Source organism: Mya arenaria, chromosome 6 (assembly GCF_026914265.1).
Source record: "Mya arenaria isolate MELC-2E11 chromosome 6, ASM2691426v1".
NCBI classification, from domain to species: Eukaryota; Metazoa; Mollusca; class Bivalvia; order Myida; family Myidae; genus Mya; species Mya arenaria.
This window is the reverse complement of record NC_069127.1, coordinates 42,293,841-42,318,583: the sequence shown is the minus strand read 5'-3', so window position 1 is coordinate 42,318,583 and position 24,743 is coordinate 42,293,841. Positions and strand designations below refer to the sequence as shown.

General features: G+C 34.0%; 2 protein-coding genes across 8 annotated transcripts in view; both read right to left on the bottom strand.

The window, feature by feature from the left end:
* Positions 1-56: 56 nt before the first annotated feature.
* Positions 57-13,458, bottom strand: LOC128239006 (uncharacterized). 4 transcript variants are annotated; one of them, XM_052955410.1, is made up of 24 exons: positions 13,098-13,458; positions 12,470-12,553; positions 12,121-12,240; positions 11,339-11,415; positions 9,555-9,648; positions 8,607-9,208; positions 8,319-8,377; positions 6,763-6,863; positions 6,594-6,622; positions 5,792-6,113; positions 5,503-5,567; positions 5,346-5,420; positions 5,093-5,212; positions 4,724-4,846; positions 4,334-4,411; positions 4,007-4,137; positions 3,389-3,475; positions 3,113-3,205; positions 2,932-2,991; positions 2,669-2,837; positions 2,229-2,378; positions 1,816-1,910; positions 1,301-1,425; positions 57-498 (listed from the first exon to the last, which is right to left on the bottom strand). In XM_052955410.1, exons 7-23 carry the CDS (start codon positions 8,370-8,372, stop codon positions 1,339-1,341), a joined length of 1,839 nt encoding a protein of 612 aa, XP_052811370.1. In that variant the 5' UTR covers positions 8,373-8,377; positions 8,607-9,208; positions 9,555-9,648; positions 11,339-11,415; positions 12,121-12,240; positions 12,470-12,553; positions 13,098-13,458; the 3' UTR covers positions 57-498; positions 1,301-1,338. The 4 variants fall into 4 exon arrangements, with proteins under 4 accessions (XP_052811370.1, XP_052811371.1, XP_052811369.1 ...); XM_052955411.1 differs by having other exon boundaries at positions 8,637-9,208; XM_052955409.1 differs by having other exon boundaries at positions 8,319-9,208.
* A 1,306-nt stretch (positions 13,459-14,764) lies between these two features.
* The window catches only part of LOC128239005 (uncharacterized), a 14,479-nt gene continuing 4,500 nt past the window's right edge, over positions 14,765-24,743 (bottom strand). For 2 of the 4 annotated variants that reach the window (XM_052955406.1, XM_052955405.1), the window contains 17 exons: positions 23,915-24,015; positions 23,386-23,414; positions 22,671-23,115; positions 22,465-22,493; positions 22,209-22,292; positions 21,903-22,022; positions 21,586-21,708; positions 20,360-20,437; positions 19,770-19,894; positions 18,754-18,840; positions 18,496-18,585; positions 17,579-17,641; positions 17,173-17,380; positions 16,794-16,943; positions 16,454-16,548; positions 15,607-15,683; positions 14,768-15,001 (listed from right to left, as the gene is read on the bottom strand). In XM_052955406.1, coding sequence (XP_052811366.1) covers positions 14,923-15,001; positions 15,607-15,683; positions 16,454-16,548; positions 16,794-16,943; positions 17,173-17,380; positions 17,579-17,641; positions 18,496-18,585; positions 18,754-18,840; positions 19,770-19,894; positions 20,360-20,437; positions 21,586-21,708; positions 21,903-22,022; positions 22,209-22,292; positions 22,465-22,493; positions 22,671-23,115; positions 23,386-23,414; positions 23,915-24,015 — 1,983 coding nt within the window. In that variant the 3' untranslated portion in view covers positions 14,768-14,922. Of the gene's footprint in view, positions 15,002-15,606; positions 15,684-16,453; positions 16,549-16,793; positions 16,944-17,172; positions 17,381-17,578; positions 17,642-18,495; positions 18,586-18,753; positions 18,841-19,769; positions 19,895-20,359; positions 20,438-21,585; positions 21,709-21,902; positions 22,023-22,208; positions 22,293-22,464; positions 22,494-22,670; positions 23,116-23,385; positions 23,415-23,914; positions 24,016-24,743 lie in introns of all 4 variants that reach the window. The other 2 variants (XM_052955408.1, XM_052955407.1) reach the window with 2 other exon arrangements.

Here is a 24,743-nt window from a genome sequence, read left to right as displayed (position 1 = left end):
AAGGAATGTTTTGTCTAATTAAATGCACTCTCAGTTTAACTGAAACACTTACAATATTTTGTTTTTGTTTTATTTCTTAGGTCTTGTTATGTGATTTCATTTACAAAAGGATGTCGCACAACAACAACAACAACAAACAAACAAACAACATCAAACACTTAAGATAGTCGTCGTAGGAATCTGTCGTTTTTATGAAATTCTAATATTGCGTTCATACAAAAATATCAAGACAAATAGAAAAAGCCAATCACGTGTAAATAGATATACAACTCAATGTCACAATGACATGCAGACGAGCTGTTTTTTGCGGTAATCTTGACACATATGAGCATTAAATGAGTTTGCTTGTGATTGGTGGCACATTAACGTTGCACATTTTCAGCCACATACTTCTTGATCTGGTAAATACGTAGACACGTCAAAAACTGATATAGTTTCTATAATCTGTTCCATAATGATAATTGCCTCGCCTACAAAAGGAATCTGACACAGGTAGATCTGAAAGAAGAAATGCAATAACGATTCATTAAAAACTACAATTAAATGTTAACATTTTACGATAAAACAAAGGGAATAAACAAGAATTAAACAATTAACTAGAATTCCACGGAATTGTATGCGTCGTTTCATGTTTGGGTAATAAATCTTTGCACAGCATACAAGCCATCTTGTTATGTAAAATGTAAAGGGGACATAACTCCGAGAGTTACACGCAACGGACGTACTTGACCGAGACATACACAGAAGCACTATCACTAAGTTTCATATTAATGGGATAATAATACTTCAGCTAGTGTCTTTTATCGTAAAAGGGACATAACATTGTAATTATTGATGTCATTTTCTCAACGATCAAACTTGAATGAGGCCAGCAATGTCACCGAGATAGTGTCTTTTATCGTAAAAGGACCTTACCAAGGAAGTCGTGGTTTCAAACCACACCCAGAGGTACGCCCTCAAAATGAAAAAGTACCTGTTTTTACCAAGAAAACTGAATCGAAAGTGACTCGATATCAGCTTCCATCTGGAGATTTTCAATCGAGCTTTAGTAAATTAATACAAAGCATGTTCGTTGTGAATAAGAAATTTAACCAATGTAAATGTAAGCTTTTCATTGAAAGTCCTTACTTGTTGTAAGTCCTTACATGCTTTCCACAAATTAATGTGCATCCTAATGCACCTTTACAATTGTCATTTTTAAACGAGTATTATACAGCTTGGAGACCAACTAGCACTTATCAAACAACAATTAGTACAGCACCCTTAATTTTGGAAAACAAAATGAGGTGTTCGAACTTACTTGATGATATATATGGAAATAAACATATCACTATTGTTCTACTGTGAAATAAGTTCGATTTCCGGTGGCGTCGAGCCGTCTGCCATGTACGTGTATTCACCCCGCTTTCCATTTCTCCAACGTACCTGATTGAAACAGTGAATGAAATATATAAATATGATCAAAGAGGATAATATTTCAACTATTTAAGCAATGTTGGTTTATATTCATGACGTTTGCGCAAGGCATTATCGAAAATTAAACTGCATAGTACAGCATCCCTTTAATCAAATTATTGCTAATGAGTATTTATGAAACACGATTGGTGTTGATCAGACATTAAGGACATAATCAGTTTAAGCGAAATTCAATTCCTAAAATTTCCAGAAATACCCTTCAAATATGTGTCATAAATTGAAACATCTTGAAAACAACATCTCGTGTGGTGTGATATATACCGTTAATCTCAACTTAAAGCTGAAATAAACAAATATAAATAAGGTGTGCAAAGATCATACAACTTGACAGTTACGTACTAATGCTTTTGGCTGCCCTCTGTCCAAGTGTATACGCAACACAGTCCCGATTGTTTTGCTCCCGATTTTTGTTGCACTATTCCTTAATCCAATTCCTAAAAATAGCAATACACACACATATATGTATATATTAAAGAAATAAATCAAACCTGCAAAACTATGCAAAAAATCCTTTTTTATGTATAGCCGTAGAATATTTAGACAGTAATTTTGTTGAGCAATAATGCTCACAGTAATCTTGTTAGTGCTTTATGTACAATACTTGTAATACATTTGTCTCTTTAGTTTATTTCAGTATATGTTAACAACACTCGATTATGGCGACGTGAACATCGAAATAACATCAGTGTTTCGCAGGTAATCAAACTGCATTCCGGTCTACTCCGGCGTACGCCTCAGCAGCGGTAAATTACCTGAGCGCACTTTGCATCCAACAGCAAGTGTCTCTCCATCCTCAAGTGTCCGAGCTTCATCGGTTAAAAGGACGTCATAAGCTCCACCCATTCCGTATCTGTAAGTTAAGACGCCAGTGCCCGGCGCGTCCCAGTTTACCCATACTCGATCTGTTGAAAAGTATTACTTGAAGAGTTTTTCCTTTCATCAAATTACTATCCGCTAAGCATTACTTTGCAGAGGAGTGTTTTGATAAAGTTGTATTTTAGGAATGCGCAAACTTATGTTAAAAGCTGTTGTGTAAATGAGTTAGTGGAATAATCAGTCCTTTAATTACTGATATTCTAGGTTACAAATAATGTTATATGTTATAGTAGGGATAAACCATAAAACTAATAACAAACTTATGGCATTAAATCTTATTAATAGTAAATGCATTTTTATCAAACTATGTAGGAACCATCATTCGTATGTCCCACGATGGTTCCCGGCATCCATTTATCTTGGTCATCGCTATAGTTCCAGTCGGGGCCTCTAGAAACTCGGGAACCAGGCGCGGGCAAATTACTTCCGGTGGTCTCCAAGTACGAATCTAGGCGGTCCCGAGTGGTGGTCAGAAATTCCTTTAACTTTAAAGGTAAATTTTGTATTTTGGGCTTTAAGGTGGAAACAAAATCAAGGTTCTAGAAAGAGAAAGTGAGCATGTTTTAAGCAAAAATTTACCTTTTCCAAATCTCCTCCGCATGGCAATCCTTGCAAAACACCACCCGATTGTCCTTTGACCTATTGATAATAAAACGATCTTCTTTAAAAAAAATATTGATCAGTTACATCAATTATGAATGGTCAGTTCTAAAGTAATCATGCATATGGAATATGAAAATGGATTAAATAAAATGAGTACCATTGTGTCCAGCGTTCGTCTTGCTAATTTGTGTCCGTCCTGGTGACTGTTAACCTTGCCTTTTACTACGCCAGCCATGACGTTTATCAATTCCTGCAAGGTTCGAGTGATCATCAGTATTCTATTAACGAGCTGTATTTTTCTGGCACAAATTTTTGGCACCATTTTATTATTTCACGGTTTTGTTACCGTTCATGCATACCAGTTTATGATTTCTTGTCAGTTCGATTGATGTGTTTGTCATTTATGTGTCAATAAATAAAAATAGCGGCTTACATGATTTGCGTTACCAATAGGGACGAAACAAAATTCTATTTTACGACCTCTCGTTTGCTCCAAAATAGAGATGATGCCATGCTTAGTCTGAAACAAATATAAAAACATCTTTTGAATTTGTATCGAATACTGCACGGAATTTGGTTTTGAAAGTGTATTGGAAAATCGTTACTTGTTTACAGAACAAATATTCAACCTCATAGCCGTACGTTTTTGCAAGAAGTAGATTGTATGATGTATGAAAATATAGGAAACATCTCTAGAATAGAATATGAGTGAGAGGAAAGACATTACATATTATCAAGTTTAGTTAAATATTTAAAGAATGACACAAACTAAACTGACGTTTAACTTGCAAAACAAATCTATCCTAAACCAACACAAACATCGAATCGAAAAAGTGACCGTAAAAAAAGTGCATTTATACGATTCTAAGTGTTCACAATCACCTTTACTAAAAATCACTACTTAAACGAATTCACTTTTCGCGTAACTATGTAACTATGCTAAAGCGTTAACACAGATAAGCGATATAGACAACATATAACGATAATATGTCACAGAATCATAACTGTATACTGTAATTACAAACATATATATAACTATAAAAAAACAAACCAGTTCTATTTGAGAGTTATCTGCCGCATCGGGACCCATATAAAGGTCTGTTTCTGTTGGATAACCGTCTGTTAGAATGATAATTCTTGAGGGAAGCTCGATTCCATTCAGAACAACAACACTGCCTGTTCCTGATTACGAAAGAAAGAAAAATGACCACCAGAACATTTCGCTTTCAGGTTTTATCTCATTGATATCTTTCTTAATTTAACTGCGAGTATGTGTGTAAAGTTACTATGTTTTAAGTTCCTGTTTAATGATTGAAGACTAGAATATACTCTAAGTCTAATTCTTCTTATGATCCATAACGTTTCTATACAGCCATACGTTCAAAGAAGCCGAGGGCGGCCATGGACAGCAGCAATCCTGCAGCGAAAGGTGTTGGTCCTCCAAGCGTTATTTGCTCTGAAAGGGCAAAACATAACTCGTCTGATAAAATGAGAAATGAATTTAGCCAATGGTTTAAAACAATTATTCTATTCGGTAAATTTCACTGTAAGTATATAAATGTTTGTTACATGTATGATCAGTCCTCTTCATACGCAGTTCAGGGTAAGTGTGTATGTTATATTTAAAAACGCGTTATTGAAAGCATCTATAATATCAATCAGTACATATAACTATAATTTATCAAAACAAGCTTATATTTGGGACTTATTTGTACAAACAATCACTAAATTGGACCTATTTACAAACTGATAATAATAGTTCATTTACCAAATGCTGACTTTAGCACTTGAATGTCCCCTGTTAGTTTTTGTCGAACTTTTGTCTCGTGACCAAACGTTGCTAAAGCAACGCGCTCTTCATTAATTCCGTAGTCCATCAAACTCGCCAAACCTGCAATTTCAGCTGGAATTAAACTTCTTAGTATTCGTGAAACATCGTATTCCATGTTATGCTGTTAAAATGAAAGGCAGCAAAAAAAATCACGCCTAAAACTAAAAAGATCGCTTACATTCATACCTGACTAAAGGTTAAAAAATGAAACCGTACCACTTTTGATTTTTTATTATTATTTATGATTGGTTTCATTTGAAATGTGTATGGTTAATTGAATTTAACGTTACATCCCAAGTTCAATACCTGACAGAAAATCATTGAAGAAACCTTTCACTTGCGTCCAGGCGTCCACCATGCTCTCCGAAATATCAATAAGAACGACATTGCGAATGCCATTAAGATCCGTTCGGATATCAAACTTGCCTGTGATGGATTTAAGAGAATATTCGACAATTTATATGTTGAGGCAAATGTAGAAAAAAACCATATTTTAAGAAAGCATTGCAAAGAGCTACTTGGATTAATTGGTAAATGAACGAAGGCAATTCAAGTTTACCTTCGTGTAATGCTAAAGCATGCCATTCGTGAAGTCCGGCCTTATAGGCTTTTACACGTTGGCGAACGACATTATCTGAAACAATGTCAAAGACATATAACGAGGTATTGTAACAAATCTGTAAAATTGCAAAAATGATGACGAGCAAATGCGGTACCTTGGCAACTTCGTTGGTTGTCGTTGGACTCTTTATTTCCCGCGAAAGGAGTGCGAACATCGATACTGAAAGAATTGAGAAGAAAGGAAACCAATAATACAATAGGGTCATATTATGTTTAACTACCCGTGTATTTCATTTTACTTGTATAGTATATATGTTATATGTGTTCTTCAGTTATAGAACAGAACAACGATTTTTTATTTAAACATTAAAGCTTCACGTGCCCATTCAGAACAGAGGTAAAACCAAAATGTATGTATTATAAAAACAGAAGGTACGAGTATACCTCTCCTTCTGCAACAATTTGGGTTTGCTACTGCTAGAAGCTTGTGTCGCTCCGCAGTTTTCCAACTCTTGATAGGATCTTGGATGACCTGCCTCTGAATGACTGCACGTGTTATCCGTTCGTGCAGATGTTGTTGTACCATCGGAACAGTAATTTTGATTACTTCCTGTGTTTTTCTCACTTTGATCTAGCATGTCCGTTTGAAGTTTGCTGAGTGCATTTCTCATGTCCCATATTTGTGTTTGAAGCTCTGTGCAACGTCCTTCTCTTTCTCGGTTTGATTCATTCAATAGTTCGACCTTGGAGTTAAGTTGTGTTAATGCTGAAATTGTTGTTTCAAATCTAATTACACTTATAATTGTATAATACGAAATCAGCCAAACGGTCGAACATATGCCCGCATCATGCAGATAATAGTAAAAGACTTTACATTTTAAAACGCCAGTACACGACAGTATCGAACTGCTTTCTTTGTAGTAATTATTTAAACAAGCACGAATAACAAACACACATTAGTCATGTGAAATTTGATAGTACTATTGAAAACGATTATCCTCATAAGTATTGCGGAAACGCTAAACGAATATTTTTCCTTGTCGATAATACATGTAACTTAAGTCAGATCTCGCTAGTCAGACAAAAAATTTAAAATTTAATTTTGCAAATTCGAATACGACGACAACGAATCCGAAGCAGACGACAACAATGCTTTGACAAAACACGATTTAAAAAAATAAATAAAGACGAGCTATAATAGCCGTATTTCTTATACATGTATAATTAAGTGTGCCATCATTAATACCTGTTTGTGCATCTCGTAAAACATCAGAACTGAAAAGTAAAGAATTTTATAGACAAAATTGTCATACAACGAATTGAAACATTCTTCAAATAGATTTACAAGGTCGTTAGAGCACTATATGTAAGATATGAAGGTGACATCGCGCAATTATGTATATGTGAGACATTACCATGGACATGGATCAGGTCGATGATCGAGCTCTTGTAAACTCTGCAACATAACTTCAGACATCTTTTTTGTCTCATCAGCGCTTTGCAGAGCCTCATGGAGCTAAATTCAAAATGATGGACTGAAAAGCTTTGGTATACATATATCGAGATTACAATGTCGTGCCTTGATCAATGTAAGAAAGCGTAAGCTTTCTAGAACACATTTTCTTTTAGTGTAAAATGTTATAATAGCAACACTCAGTAATTCGGTTATCTCAATGTGTTCAAATTTTACAGAATTAATTATTTAAACGTGTAAATGATGAGAAAAGATAACTTTATTTCTGCATTAAAAACATTTACATTGAATGGTTTACGAAAGCCAGGAAGGGTGAAACGAATCTTTACCTTTTCCTCCATATTAGTTACCTCCATTAGATTAGTAGCAAACAGAAACTAGGTGAGCCTGGGTTTTTTAAAACAACAAATTTAACTTCTCAGCGGTTTAAGAATCTATAGTATGTAATTTCCCGTGTATATATCCCGTGATTATATCAAGAGGTAAACGTCGGCAAACCATGAATAAATGCACCGAGTACACTATTGTTTCGATATTAAAATACAATACGGTATAACAATGAAACACGCTTCGAATAACAAGTAATTGACTAAATTTTCCTTGTTAAACCCCACCTATGCATCACCCTGTTTTAAAGCGGCTGTACTCCGTATGATGGAATAGCGAAAAAAAGGAGAAAATTGTCGAAAACTGACATAAAATTGGTATCGATGTGTACAATGCATTGAAACTTACTATCTGAAGTACCACATAGTTTACAATTAATTTGTTATTCGAAGTTTTTTCGTATTTTTCCATTAAAAAAATACTAGGTATGTCTACCTAGTAGAATACATTCCTTATGCGTGATTGGCTAGTCGATGTTATCACGTGATTTTACCAAGTTCGGTATATATCTTAAAACCGTTTAGGATTAGCCTTCGTAGCACAGTGGATACAACACTGTATTGCAAATTTGGAGACACCGGTTCGAACCCGGTCTCCGACTCATTTTTTTTTACAATTATGATATCAAAGAGTAAAACATTCTATTAAATAATTGTCCTGAGATTCTTTACAGAAAAAAACTTTTTTTGGTGTGAATCTTGTGTACAGTCCCTTTAACCCTTTTTGCTACTCCAGCGTGTCATTTTCTGTGTATGTGTATTGATTAGTTGAAGTTTGTCGTTTAACTTTGTGTTTAAAGGAAAAGGGCTATGATATTAATTTAACAGATATCAGAGACCAGAGGGCGATAAAGATAGGTTGTGTAAAATCCCTGGAAGGCTGATCACTAAAAAAAGGCTTCAACTAGGCATTTACTGACATGTTCGTGAAGTGTTTGATAAAGCCCTAGCTGCACAACGCTAAGAGGTTTAGGAGGTCTCTTGAAGGTTGTGCTGATGTCGCTATATGGTTCTATTGCGGTCATATAACCCATTCGGTCGAAACTAGTGGATTGCTAGCAAAGTTGTTTCCGAGAAAGCGCCGATGGTTCGCATTATGAAAAAACTCTACCTTTAAAACTTCGTGGATTATCGCTTGACGCTTCGTTTCCAGGTGTTTGAACATCGATTCTGAAAGATTTTAAAATACTGGAAACAAACACATGGTAGCATGGTGCCATATAATATAAACCTATCAATGAATTTAAATTGACTCGTAAAGTAGGTATGGCATGCTTGCTTTACGTATTCTCGAAATTAAATAGCAGAACATTTTTTTATATAGTTTAACGCATAAACACGATAGACGATTATTATAACATGCCCGGTCATGACAGAGGTAAAATGGAAATGTATGCACCAGAAAACAAAACAGAAAGCACGAGTTTACTTCTCCTTCTGTAAAGATTTGCTGTAGCTAGAAGGTTGTGTCACTCCGCAGTTTTTCGACTCTTGATAGGATGTTGTATAAACTGCCTCTGAATGACTGTCAGTGTTATCCGCTCTTGCAGATGTTGTTGTACCATCGGAAGAGTAATTTTGATTACTTCCTGTGGTCTTCGCCCTTTGATCTAGCATGTCCGATTGAAGTTTGTTGAATGCATTTCTTAGGTCCCATAGTTGTGTTTGAAGCTCTGTGCAACGTCCTTCTTTTTCTCATATTGTTCAATTGAAAATGAGCTTGTATTCTTCCATGCAAACTTTAATGCTCCAAATATCAAAAAGCAAATCTACTCGTAGCATGATTTGGCATTCATTCTTATACTTTCATTACAACGTACTTAAAAATCTATAATTTGTTACATAAACGAAACACAGATTTTTTTATCTGATTTTTAATAGTTATTTTAATAGTTTTCGGATATTCAAATAATTTCGTACTTACACAAGTTGAATTTCCAGTAACGAATGGCTTTCTGTCATGTACAAATATTCTCCTCTAGTACCGTTCTCCCAACGTACCTTAAATGATAAGAACAATGTACTTTCAAATACTTTGTTTGTTAACGAATGTATATAAAGACTGTCAACACCACCAGTAAGGGTGTTTCAAATAATCACTGAACGTTTTATCGGACGATCCCTTAAAAAGGAAATAAATAGTTTGTGTGCACCTTTTGATAAAACAACCAAACTGGTTTCTTCTTCAATCATCTCACTTCGTGGATATTAGTGGATATTCAAAATAATACGGATAAAATAGAGTAAAAGTAATATGCAAGAAAACACCATTAGTCATAATCTTAGATACAATTCCTTAATTTTATCATGTATTAATTTTATCAGTAGATTATATGCCGTTTATTACCAGCGCCTTCGGGACCTCACCAGCCATGTGAACACGCAACACAACACCGACAGTTTGCAGGCCAACATCTGTGTTTGAACTTTCCATCCCAGGCCTGAAATTTATTACGCCTTACTTTACAAAAAATAGGACTTAACTAATGGTTAGCGACCTATTATTCGCCCGTACCACTTTTTCGCCCACCAAGTTAAAATCAGTCAGAACGAAATACGTTCCACAAATGAGACCGGCGTTTCATTTCGGCATCATTTTTGACAGATATCAGCTGGGTTTTTTTGCGTTCAAATGTTAGTAGTATGTGGAATTCGACCCAAATAAACATTGTTTACACTTCTGACCTTGTAAGTTGCACGCGGGGATAACGTCATCACGCGCGCGTTCATTTGCATGAGGCCCTGTAAGGATTTTTTTTAATTTTCATTATACCTTGCACTATCAGACGACATTATTGATTTGCCATTATAAAGTATCAAACCGGTGTTGAGTTATACAAATACCATCAATTGCTGTATTTTATGTTCAATTTTCGAAAAAGCAAATGGTAAAACCTGAAAACGATGAAGTAATCGCCGAATTTTCCGTATAAGGGAAGCAACTCAAATTTGAATTAATCACTACATTCTTGTACGGACATGCGTTGTCCCTCTTCGGAAGTCAATACATAAGCATACATAATGTACATGTAGGTCATGTTTCAAGAAAGAATCCTGGTAGCTTTTCAATTTTTTTGCAGAGGTGGCTTACCGAGTAGGTGATTATCATTTTAAACATACATAAACAGTATGTAATAGTAAACATATTATAATTACTGATCAATTGTCGTTTTAAACGGTCGCTAGACTGGTAAAATAAAATAAAAATGAAAATATAGTTTAGAAAGAAATATACGAAAAACATCGTAAGAACAGCGAATTTATGGGGTGCGCGAATAATTGGTACAGTAGGGTGCTTATTTCAGCGAAATTATAGGGGTAATTTGCACGTGGGAATATTCGGAATCCCCAGTCTTTGTCTGAAGAGCCAACCTGTCTGAGTGTAAAGTTTTATCGTAATATCTATCTTGTGCCAAAAGTAACGAAGAAAATCTCCATTTCGAAAGGGGTCGCTAACCAGTATACGTTATGTAATTCAAATAGTGCCATTAATGGTTTGATTTCAAAACAGGATTCCCCTGATATGAAATTGTAAACAAAAAGGAACCATTCACTAAAATAAATTTTAGCTCAAATAGAATGTACTGCAAGGTTTATAAATCTTTAGGTAATTATAGCGGGGATGTCACACCATAACGTTTTGGTCAGCGTTCTATAACGTCTGTTTGAACGCTGGTAATCGTCAGTGATTGGTGGTCCGAAAAAAGTTATAATGGATACCAGCGTTTAACATTAAACGCTGGATAACGCCTGAGAACGTTCGTGGAACGTTGCACGCGTTCGGCTATTGAAGTCAGTCGTTAACATAGCGTTACTTGGTTGTTATTATAAAAAATCACAAACTATGCTTTGCAGTGATAATATGATATCGCAGGGTTGGGGCCTTGTGGTGTATGTTCATGTTTACGATTATACATGTTCACAACATTACTGAATTCTAAAAATAGAATAACGCTGAAGACGAGGGGTCGATTAGTGCACAGTCTCAATGGAACTGAGACTTCTTTGTCCATATCCTCGAGCATGTATTGACTATTTGCTACAGAAACACCTTAAATGTATTTTAAATTGAATCAGACTATCATCTAAATGTGTATAATGGTGAATTATATATAATTACATATAATTTACTTTTGGACGATCCAGCCGCTGCAAACGTCATCAACATCCCTGCCGTGACTGGGGATGGTCCGCCTACCTTAATCGATCTGCAAAATAAATTGTTCTTACTTATAAGGTTATACTCTTTTAAATGTGACATTCTTACAGAATGCGAGTCCATCTATTTTTAATGGCTCAATGTTATTTCAGTTTACTTTTATGTTTAAAATCCTGACTCATTTGTAGAAATATTATGAAACAAATTCGAAAACAATTATTTTTATTTTAAAGTGAAATACTCGATGCTATCTGTTCTGCTGTTTGTTTTGAAATATGAAGGTCGTTTTATTTGATTGTTTTAATTTTGTCATATGTGTTCAGTACGAGAAATTTCGTCGAAATAAACACAGTCTTAAAGGTCACATATCTTTAACTAAAAAGGGGCTTGTTACTCGACGCGAGCAATCTTAAATGAGTTTCTTCTAACTCTCGTATGACAAACAAAGATGGTGGACATACTGAACGCCGTTTTCAAACTTCTGTATTTGTCCGTTAGCCTTTGTTGAACTTTGGTTTCATGTCCAAACGTAACTAAAGCAACTTGTTCGTCATGTAGACCTTGGGTTGCCCAAAACTCTAAACATGTTTGGAAGCGATGGTTATTAAAGACGAGTTTCAAATAACGCAACTCTTTTTTTATTGTTTGGCTAATTGAACTATTTTTAAAAAAAATCAATAGAATACATAGCATAGAAAGACAGAACTGTATGCAATTAGGAATGTAAATTGTCTCATATCCTAAATGTTTGCACCTGATATATATTCGTTGAAGAAAGTTGTCACTTCCAGCCATGCTTCTTCCATACTCTCAGAGATATCTAGCAAAACGACATTGTGTACGCCTCCGAGGTTCTTAATTCCAGAAGCTTTTCCTTAAATTGGAATGTATACTTTCTACTTAAAATAACAAATTTGAAACGTTGGGAAACCAAAAAAAGTTCAATGACCGAATCAATAATAAGCATCGCTTTTTATGTTGACATGTTTAGTACTTTACTATTTTCAGAATATAATTGTTTTAATGACAAACACAATCTTAGAAACAACACCTTCATGCTCGTCTTAATGCAACATGGAACAGAAAAATAAAAAAACATATACCTTCTTCCATTTCTTGGTTAGAAAGGAACTGCCACTCCATCAAACCTAACTTGTGGCCCTGATAGCTTCGACGAACAACGTCCACTTAAATTAATTAATAGCCTCTTAAGCTAATAATAACATTGAAGCAATCCAAAGTATTATGCAAATATGAGATAGAAATCTAAATTAACTTAAAATGAAAAAGAACACAATTTGATAAGTTATACTGCGGTGGCAAAAAACTGACAATTGTGATTTTTTTATTTCGTGGTCACGACTTAGTTATCCCGTGTCCACGACTAAGTTATCTCATGACCACGGCTTAGTTAGTTCATGACCATGATATTCTATACCGATTTCACGACATAGTTAGTCGTGGCAACATCGTACAGATAACTCACACATGGAAACGGGAAAGTAGGTCGTGCCAACGATATACAAAGTCGTTGGAACGAGTAGTGACCACAATATAAATTAGTCATAGCCACGAGATCACTAAGTCGTTGGCTCGAAATAGTTAGTCTTGGTCGCGACATAAGTCCATTGAACGAATAAATAAATCGCATATGTAACAAATGCTACTGTATAATACCGAATATGCGTGTTACAAATTTGTTGTTTTTTTAATTGCACAAGTAGCCCTTACCTCTAGAAGAAGCCTCATTTAGCTGAAGAGAAAAAATGGTTCTGAAGTAATAGTGCTATCAATAACGCCATCCTCGTTATAAATGTACATATAAATGTATCAAAAATGTATAATATTATCAACGAGCAACTTTATAGTAACATAAACTTAAGATTTTCAAAATATTTCAAAACATTCATGTGTTTTTACGATTTTCTTCAAACAATATTTACAATGTAAAAAATGCATAGTGGAATAATTACCTTTTATTTTTTGTTTTTTGATGAGTTTTGTTTCCCGCAGTTGCAAATAACCCAGCAGATTAGTGAAAATATCGGTCACATTGTGGTACAAGCACCAAAACTGACATGGAGACTCTTTTGGATCTCCTTATTCGGAAAATCCAAAATGGCCGCTATTTTTTTCTTAATGGCCGCCATTCAAGTTAATCATTACTGTTTTTATTATTTAACTTGACATGCATGACGAAACTAAACGGGTTTTGAGCAAAAATTATTCATTAAATGCATATATATATATATATAAAATAAGACATAAAAAAATATATTGATTTCCCAGGTAGTGATGTATATTTTGGTATTTTTTTTGTATTTATGTTTTTAAGTGTTTCATTAAAATAAAAGTTTTTTCTATTTTTCAGCTTTTTCTCTGTTATTTTCTCTTTTTTATTTAAGAACAAGTCCTGACTTTGAAAACATTCTAGCCAACACAATTGTATTGACACATAGCTGTACGCGGGAGTCTAAATCCATAACACTTCCACTTGGTGCTGTCCAAAAGATTTGCCACAAATCACCGTACTTTTTCCAGCCCTTGTCAGCAGGGCTTTCGATTTCCATTTAACATATAGTTGATAGGCATCTATGCAACTGGCTTAGTATGCAGCATGCTTAACATGTTGAATAAAAGCTTCTTGCATTGGAGGAATTGATTCATATGACCTTTGTTTTTGAGCAAACAATGTCAGTCTTGCTTCGTCAATTCTATCAGTGGCGCTAGTACTATCACATAGTGACTACGGACTTTTCATGATTATTATTATTATTATTATTATTATTATTATTATTATTATTATTATTCGTGTATAGTACACAATTTCTGTGTATTGATTTGTATTAACTTGTGCCAGAGTGTCATGCGGTGAAACTCTGAATGTTTTATTATAGAAATGGACAATACATTTTGTCTTTTAGTTGTTGATGCTTTTTTGAATTAATTATAATACTATTATTATATAACCCTAGAATAAGAATAAGAGTAATGTCATATATTATATGAATAGCCCCTTAATATGATTTAACCATGTTGCTTAACAATTTCGATATAACAATGGTGACCATGCGTTTAAAGTGGATTTAAATATACATGTTATAGAACTATCTAAAAACCTATCACGTTTATTTGTTTACTACTTATTTCCAAACGGTTTAATTAATAAATACGTTAGATATGCATATTATTTATATGTATAAGTGAGACAATGAGATTATCTACTTTAAAACTGTCAACCCTAAATGGCCCCAGTGCAATAAACAGGAGATTCAAGGCAAGGGAATATCATGCCAAACATTCCTTAAACTTGGTCTTTAAGAGGTAGTGAACATACTAAGATTATCCGAAATTGTCATGTTATAATGTTATTGCAAAGTGTTAACATGATTATTGAACACCATAAGAGAGACAACAAGACAGCAAGTTTAAAACGCATATGTTTTACTCAGTATTACTAGTTCTTTGACGCAGAAGATCTACATATTATTTGAAACAGGAGTATAACGACCGTCTTGACACAGGAGGGCTACAACTTCTTTGCGCACAGGTGCTACTAATGTTTGTTTTTGTTTCTAGCTTGTTTATTGACAGGCTTTAAATCCTGTGGTTTGTTTGCTGGTGTGCCATCGATCCTGCAAAATATAAAACGGTGTTCTATAAAAACAAGAGTACCTACAAAAATATCGTAGACTCTAAAAAAGGAAGCTAAATACACGTAGCATTTTCTGGCATTCATTTTTTTAATACAATATGCTTCAAAAGAACTTCAAATAATTAGTAATATACAAATGACATTCTTATTCAAAATCAGTACATACACATGTATAACAAACATAAATTTTAAGTGATAAACCTTTTACTACTTACTAAATAATGCATTTATGGAAAATATTCATTACTGATAACACAATTGTAACCGTGTATTTAATAATTGATCACGCAAAAATATTAAAGGATTGGTGAATGCTAAAATATTTATTGTGGTCTACTGTAGTCTCATAAGGTAGAAATACTGTTTTCTGCAACTTCCTTTCAAAGTAAAATCGGTATCCTTCATAAGAGTCATTGTTTATGACATTAAATCATCCTTTTTGGTCAATTAAAACATTTGTTTTTATTGTGGTAAATCTTATTTGAGAGTAAGAGTGCCTCTTTAATTAAACAAAATATTGTGTTCATCTTATTTCTTCTTCAATGTTTAAAACCAGTATTGGTATCAATATTATTGTATACTTACACAAGTTGAATTTCCGGTAACGAAAGGCTTCCTGTCATGTACGAGTATTCTCCCATTGCACCGTTCTCCCAACGTACCTTCAAAGAAAATAATAGATTTATACTGTAAAGAGCGAACATTCAGAATATCACAGTACACATGTAATTCCAGAGAGTCGATTTGTTAACAGCTGTTAAGATTATTGTAATTTGGACACTGTAGGCGTAAAAACAGGGTCGACATGAATTGATACACTACGGTTAAACATATTATATCAAGGGAGCGCATATCCCCCACCACCCGAATGGCAACCAGAGTCATTTCGCATTAAATGTCTGTGAGACGACTTAGGAGATATGTGGAAAATTTTCCATACATGTAATGTTGATATCAGGTGGATAATCGCCTTCTTTGAGTTCAAAATTGTCTGCCTATTCCTGTAATCTGAGCATTGCAGTAAGCGGTAGACTTGTACCCTGTTATTCTTATTGCGAAAACGACAGGTATGCACGTGAATATGTAGCGATTGTCAAGCACAGTGCCTTCGCTTAACAAGGGGAAATTACCACTGCGTTTGACCAGCGACCAATGTCAATAAAAAGGAATCAAATAAGTTTGTTTTTTTCCGTTATCTGGCTAAAATTTCTTTATGAAAATATACATGTATTTAATATATATATAATATGTTTTATCTATCCATGGACTTCAGAATGGTTTCCTTACAACCTACTCTAAGGAATGTTGAAAGAAAAGTGTTACCGATATCTACTCACATTTACTACAATCAAAATGTTATCAATAGACACTTAATCATTGGCCATAATAGTGTGATTAAGATATATATCAGTTTATCAATGTCGTTTATTACCAGTGCCTTTGGGACCGCACCAGTCATGTGAAGACGCAACACAACACCGACACATTGCAGGCCAATAACTGTGTTTGAACTCTTCCATCCCGGGCCTAAAAATGTATTATGCCTGACTTTATAAAAAGATAAAGGGACTTTACTATTCATAATATAATTCAAATAATGTCATACATTTTAACTAATTGGAAAAAAGTATTTTATTAAACAATTCCTTCATATGTAAATAAAAATAAAATCTCTGAAAAAACAAAAACTTATGGGAATTTATTGCAAGGGTTACAGAAAAAAATACTTGTTCAAATCGTCTGTAAAAGGTTACCAGAATCAAGAAATAAACCTGGTTTGACATGGCAGCCTACGGCCATAATTTCACCGACGTCAAGACGCCGTTGTTCGTCCACTAAGATGACCTCATAAGAACCACCTTGTCCGTAGCGATAGTGGAACAGGTAGGAGCCCGGTGTATCCCAGTCCACAAACACGTGTGCTAATGATTGATATGAATACATGACCAAACATACACTCTTGACTGTTCAATTAAAATAGAACATTTGCATGTAATAAAATTATGTTAAATCTTATGAAAAAGCAAGTTTGGCCGAGTACACATTTCCTTAAATGGGTTCACATTTCTTTGCAACGAACGACCTCTGGCGATGTAAAATGCAGCTTTATGTTTTACTTTATAGTGCTTGCTTTTACTTGTTGAGACTTACGTTCATCATCGCAATGTCCAACGATCGTCCCGGCCAGCCCTTGGCTGTGGTCACCCTTGTAAGGCCAATCTAGGCCTCTTCTTACTCTTGACCCCGGGACGGGTAAATCACAGTCCGACCTCTCCTTGTAAGAATCACGATTGTCACTTGGGTTTTTCATAACATTTTCTACGGATATCGATTTCTCTTTTATTTCTTTTATGTCACTCTGCAAAAGATGAGGTTCATCGTTTAAAATGTATGGAAAAAAGCTACATGCACGTTTTTGGTATACAAAACAGCTTATTATAATAACATGTTCAGAATGTACTTTTAGATCAAGGTAAGTTTGCAGTATCGCGTCTTAAATCACACTTTTAACCTATCATAAGCATATGTTAATCTAAACTTGATATGCCCGACGTACCTTGTCTCTTTCTGACAAAGAGAGTGAAGGTGACATGAAACCGCCAAGAGGACCACACTGAAGCTGAAGTACGAATTGAAAATCAGATAGGTTTGGGTTTGCTTAGATTTATGATGGAAAATGTTCAGATTTATAAAATTGACATTTAACCTCTTCGCGTGATACTAACGACATTAAAGTTGCATTTGGTAAAAAAGGGGGAGTACTAACAAATAAACAGAATTTGTCACAGGACAGTATTTCATATTTTGGCATCAACTGTTTTAATCTTATAAATGTTTGTTCGTTTGTTTTGTGCCAGGAATCTTCAACATTTACATTAATTATAATACCAAGTTACCAAAGTCTTATAGTATCCTTACTATTTAGCCATCTCCGGCTCCACCCCTGCAGTCTATTAAATAATTCTAATATCCATGAACCTTTCTCTTATACTAAAGTATGATGACTAGTCACACTTATTATTCATAAGAAATATTAGCTATAATGATGAAATCTTATTTTTAATTTATATATTTTGTCACTAGGTCTTAATTTGGTATTGTAGTATATCATATTAAATTGCAACGTTTTTCATGAAAACCTATTTGTATTACCATGTATAATATTTGTATTATTGAATTGCGTGAAGAGTGATGACCAGTCATTATCATTATTCATAATCATTATCTTTGATAGTTGTATTCTCAGTTTTATCTCTCGTTTACACACAATATGAAGTAACCCTAATATATACATATATGCCGATTGGGCTACGTCAACAAATGAGTGTAAACGTATCTGTCACAAAAAAGGTCATGTTACAAATGGTTCATATAACTCACAAATACATGTACGTTTTCGCTTTCATGCAATCCTACACAAATGCAATACGGCGGTTTCTGGCATGGAAAAAAGTAACAACACCTAGACCTTACCGTCAGAAACGTTCTCTTTGACATCTGATTGCCATCCTGGTGTGAAATCACCTTTCCATTTACAACTGCTGCCATCAGGTTGATGAACTCCTACAATAGTAATTGATACAAAACAAGCATCAGCTTTTAAATTACCGAAAATAAGGATCATTAAACATTTAAATAAATATGACAGTAAGTAAAAACGATTTATTGTATATCCTTAATTGCACTGTGTAAAATAGTTGAGGCAAAAAGTTGAGTCGGGTTTTTACTTACATGGTTAGCCTTACCAACTGGAACAAAGAAAACATCTAAGTAGATCTTCCTTGCCTGTTCCATTTCTTTTATCACTTGACTTCTGGTCTGAATATATGTAAAGGCATAACTAAAACCGAGCACATTTGTAAAACAGTTGTATTACAAGGTCATTTAAAAATTAGCGACTACATTTTTAACTTTGAACCAGTAAACGTTGCCAACAATAACTATTTGATTGGAGAAAAAAGGTTGCATATGTTAAAATAACGATATTTTTGTCAGTGAGGGTGATTGAAAACCCATGTATCATGAAACAAACTCTAAAACTTGGAAAACTGTTTAAAATCCAATGTCATTTCACTTTTGTTTTCCTCACACGTTTATCCTTTAATAAATGGCGAACAGTTTCATTTGGTCATGCATTCATGCCCTGTTCAATTCAAAAGTACTTTCGTGTAATACTTATTATTATTTTGTACACAGATGCATTAAGAAAAGTTCATAGAATGGTAGCGGCGTAGCAAAGAGTCTTTTAAAAGGGTAGTATTTTTAAAAAACAAGCAATAATAAATCTCCAAAATAAGCATAAAAGAAACAGAAAATGTGTTGGATTCGGTGTAAGATTAATTGTAATTAATTTCACAAGAAATCAAAGAAAAACTATATTTTCACTTTCGGATTCGCCACTAGTAAAAATATATTTTTCTATGACACTCTTGAAATGAAATACGAACTGAAATACACTGAAATCAAAAAATATCCACTATGTATTTGGCATTATTTTGAGGTTTTTATATCCTTAATATCTAAACTTTGCATTGCAAATATTTATTTTTAATTTGTTTCAGCTAAAGGAATGTATTCATACATACATTTTTATAACATAACACTTGAAGAAAATGCAATCTTCAAAGTCATGAATTCAAATAACTTGTTCAAGTGTTAAAAAAATGGACATAATTACAATTAGCAAACTTTTCATATAATTATAGTCTAGCTATATGTACATGCAATTGGTATTAACGAAATCTTGCCTCATCTAATTTTGAAGGAGTAGCTTCATCGGGTCCCATGTAGAGAGAGGTATCAGTAGGCTCACCATCCGTGATAATAATCACCCTTGTTGGCACTATCATGCCATGTATAACACAGGCTTGGTCTGCAAAAGTTAAACAATGCGTTTTTCTATTTATATCAAGACTGACCAGACACGAAAAAGTGTTATATATGTTAATAATGTACGTCCGTAGCACAACACTTTATACAATATGAAATTCTAGATGTAGAGCTTTGTGACGTATGTTAAAGTTTCTCCTTATTCATGTCCACTACATTACTGATTTTTAAAAAAAATAGAATAACGCGTAAGCCTATGCAAGGGTGTGTTGAAAATAGTGCTGCCATGGTACATTCTTGATCAAACTGATACTTCTATATCTATACTGTTCAGCATGTAACGGCATTTGGTTACAGTTATAATCGAATGGTATATTGATTTGAAACATAATATCAAATATATATGGATGGTGGTTTTAAGATAATAAAAATGTGAAAAAAAATCATTTTAATACATTGTGTGCAAATATAAACTGCTTACGATTAGAAAAAAACACATTTTATTTACAATTAGACGATCCAGCCGCTGCAAACGTCATCATTAACCCTGCCGTGAGTGGCGATGGTCCGCCTACCTTTAGTCGGCCTGCAAAAAGAAGTTTCTTATAACGGTATAGTCTTTTACTTTTGACATTCATACTGAATGTGTTTTACCAACTGTTTTTTTCAGTTTACTTTTATATATTACTTCTCTGACGTATTTATAGCTCAGGATGAAATAAATTTGAAAATATCTATGTCCATTTTACAAGAAAAACTCGATACAATTATTTATGGTATCCTTTCAATTTAAGAAAACAACAAATGTGTGCAGTAAAAGCGAATGTATGGACATAAATGTAATTGAAAACATCTTAAAGGTGTCAATAATCATATGTTTTAGGGCCGGCAGCGATGCAAAAGTGTGTGGGGAAGGTCAAAACAAAAACGTTTAAAATAAATATGTTTTATTTAGCTTTGAGGAACGATCATTTTCGCGAGTGAAACATATATTCTTGGCGACATGTTTTGGGTAAGTAAGGAGTTAAACAAATTTTACTAAAAAAAACAGATTTTTTATCATATAGCCTTCACATTATTACGGAAAGGTCTGTCGACATTTATACTTCGGTTTTATGTCATAATGCCCCAGACTACATATTCAACAATGACTTGAGAGATCTTGATGATATATTGCCAAATAAGAAAGTTATTCAGAAAAGTAATGAAAGTTCGTGGATGAAATTCATTTCCGGGTTACGAAAATGCATATATATATTTTAAAACAGCTGCAATCAACACAAAGCCACAAGATTTGACTCACAAACACTTTCTTTATGTATTAAGACATTCCCTGGAAAACGTAAATGCTTTTTGATTGAAAATCTGATAAAATATTCTTTCGTAAAAAATGCTCAACTCCTAATTACAGCTTTTCATAATGCATCGGATAAATGAGTCATGCTTGTTAAATATTGAAACTCAAAACTAAAAAGAACTAAAAACATTTAAAATTTTAGTCCTTCAATCGAATTTTGCATCGCTGCCGACCCTTAAACACATTTTATTAAACAGATATCTCAAACATCAGATTGCAACCGTGTGTATCATAAATTAACGGATACAATCGAAATCAGAGCTTAAAATGGTTCCCTCCGAGATTAGCAACCAAAGAGTAATGTATTATATACTACTCATCACGTGTGTTGTTGTTTTTGCTTCATAACCTATGAAAAACAACGATGGTAGACATACTGAACGCCGTTTTCAGACTCCTGTATGTGTTCGTTAACCTTTGTTGAACTTTGGTTTCATGTCCAAACGTAACTAAAGCAACGTGTTCTACATCTAGACCTTGACTTGATAAAACCTCTAAACCTGTTTGAAAATAAAAGCAGTAACGACCTTTCAACCGTTTTTTTATAAATAAAGTTTTACTAGTAGAACATTTTTAAACATACAAACCGTTTCTTTATTAATCAAATAAATCAAGTAAATAGAAGTATTTTCAAAGAAAACGAGAATGTAATAGCCAATATAATGTAATAGGATATTTCCGTTATCCCACTTACCGGATAAATAATCGTTGAAGAAAGTTGTCACTTGCGGCCATGCTCCCTCCATACTCTCAGAGATATCAAGCAATATAACGTTATGAACGCCTCCAAGATCTTTAATTCCAGATGCCTCCCCTATTCACAATTTTGAAAAAAAGGAAACGAAGAAATAAGTATACAGAAACATCAACATAGCTTTTTAGAAAGTTGCAGTAGCTTGCAATCTAATTAATGTCGTATCCTAAATACCTTAGGTCTCACACGCATTGCATGAAGATCGAATACTTAAGTACTACAAATAAGTCGTTTTAAAGAATATACCTTCTTCCATCTCTTGACTCATGAGGGAATGCCAATCCATCATATCTAATTTGCGGCCCTGGTATCTTTGACGAACAACTTCCACTGAAAGTAATGAATATACTCTTAAATTAATATCATTAACCGAAGCAATCCAACATACTCGTATTTAGCCGCAGGATCTAAATTAAAATGGAACTGCTTTTAAACAAACACAAACAAGTTAAAGGCTTCATCTACTAGTAAAAGTTTTATAACTTTACATAACAATGATTACCTTTACTTCGAGCAGGAGCCTCACTGGGCCTGAAGTAAGCATTGTGAAATGTTTTAACACTATAGTTAAAGGAACCTATTTATAATTAAAAAAAAAACAATGTTTGTAAGAGTATCAACTCTGTAACATTACAATAACAGTTAGGTACAGAATAAGTGTAATTCCAGAAGCTTTTCTAAACCACACTTGCACAATAGAATCTGTACCTTTCATTTCTTGATGCCTGATCAGTTTTATTTTCTGCTGTTGCAAACGCGTTGATTTTTGACGTGGTGTTAGCAGTTTTCGTTTCATGTCCAAGTGCTGTGTCGATTTTATTTTTGATATCAAGAGATACCTTGCTTTGATGAGATTCGATTCCTTGGGTGGTATTACGTTCATTTTCTTTGAATAGTTTAGTGTCGTCTTCTGTGTGAGCTGCAATATCAGCAGCAGTATTAGCAGCAGTATTGTTTTTATCTTCCAAAACAGGAACATTTTCATCGTTTGCAACTGAATCATCAGCACAGTTTAAACATGTTAATTCGTTTTGTAATAATGTCAAACTACTGTTTAGCTCTGATACTTGTGTCTTCTGTTCTGAACACCGCCGTTCATTCTCCGTGTGTGTGTCTTCAAGGCATTGGATTTTAATCTCAAGCCTACCAATATCTGAAATGTAATTTGTGATACTTTATGTATGATTTCATACTTAAACAATCTTGTAGCACTTTCTTAAAGGTAAGATCTATGCAATGGAAACTACAGCATCAAGGCAAACAACCAAGTGTTTAGCTACGACCTTAGAGCATTGTCTTACGGGCGCCCAACGAGACACAATGTCACAGAACAATCAACAAAGAACTTATACATAAATAATTCGTTATCAATAAATTGAACGAGTAACTAAACTTAAAAAGCTATGTTATTCTTAATTCTTACCTTCTTTTGCCTGTAATAGTTCATCTGTGCTAAACAAAAGAAGCAAATAAAGCATGTGTTAGGTTTCATCTTAATAAATTGACGTGTATACTTTAAATCAATCAACAGTAATATGAAAGAGTCATATTCAACAATAAGTTCAGTTAATTCGTTCTCATTAACTTAAAAGTGTACAGTATGTATTCTCTTAAATCTATTTAAAGGTACTTTCTTCTGAGGAAGAGATCAAGTGGTTTTCAAAATGTACTATATGTGAGGCTGACACAACCCAGTCCTCATCCCCTACATCCCCCCCCCCCTTGTGCCCAGTATCCAATGTCCTTTTCACGGAGTAATATGGACTTAAGAGGGTGGAGACTCAGTGTTTGGCATTATGCGGTACGCAGGCTCTCGAGAAAATATGAAGACGTTTTAAGTACGGAAGGGGGGAGGGGGTTACACCCTCATATAAGCTACCTTACCAATACCATAATTGTGGCTTTCCAGAAATTCCTGTAAACGTCTATATATTCCTTATATGCTACCTTACCATAAGCATATGTGTGGTCTTTCCAGAAGTAGCTGTAGACGTCTCAATATGCATGCACACGTCTCTCTTGTTTCAGAAATTTCATGTTTGTTGTCTGAAAACTAATAAGATTCAAGATTTCAAGATTTATTTACAGAATATCCAGAAGGATATAGCCCACGTGGACAAATATATATACAATATAGTGTTTTCACTATAAGAACACTCATTCTTAACAAACGTATCCATAATGTGTACATATTAAAATGAAATAGTGTTGTTTTGTCTTTGTGTGCGCTATTTTGCTTTTGTATTTAAGATACTTTGAGTTTGAACCAGTGGTGACAATGTTAAAGTTTGTCGTCATTGAAATAGAATATGATATATTGTCGAAACAATTGGCACATAACGTTTTTAGAGTGAATTTGTTCAGAGCCTTCCACAATGCAAAGGTGAATAGGGAAGGCCAAACATTTAACGCTTCAAAATGTCATGTTTTGTTTAGTTTTGAGGAACGATCATTTTCAAGAGTAGAACATTGATATTTTGCAACATGTTTCGGGGTAATAAGGAAGATTTGGTCAGATTTTGGATAAAAAACATTTGCATTCTTTGAAAAGGTCTGTCGACAAAATGAATATGCCTTCGTGCCCAAATTCCCCAATTTACCCAATCATGAACAATGATGTTTTTTTGATTGGCTCAATTTAAATAAGAAAGATTTTCAAGAAAATAATGCAATATCGTGGATTTATTCATTTCCTGGTTACAAAACATAATTTTCTTAAAATAGCTGCAATCACCACAAATTAACAAGACATCGGGTATCCTTAAATGTTTTGACACAAAA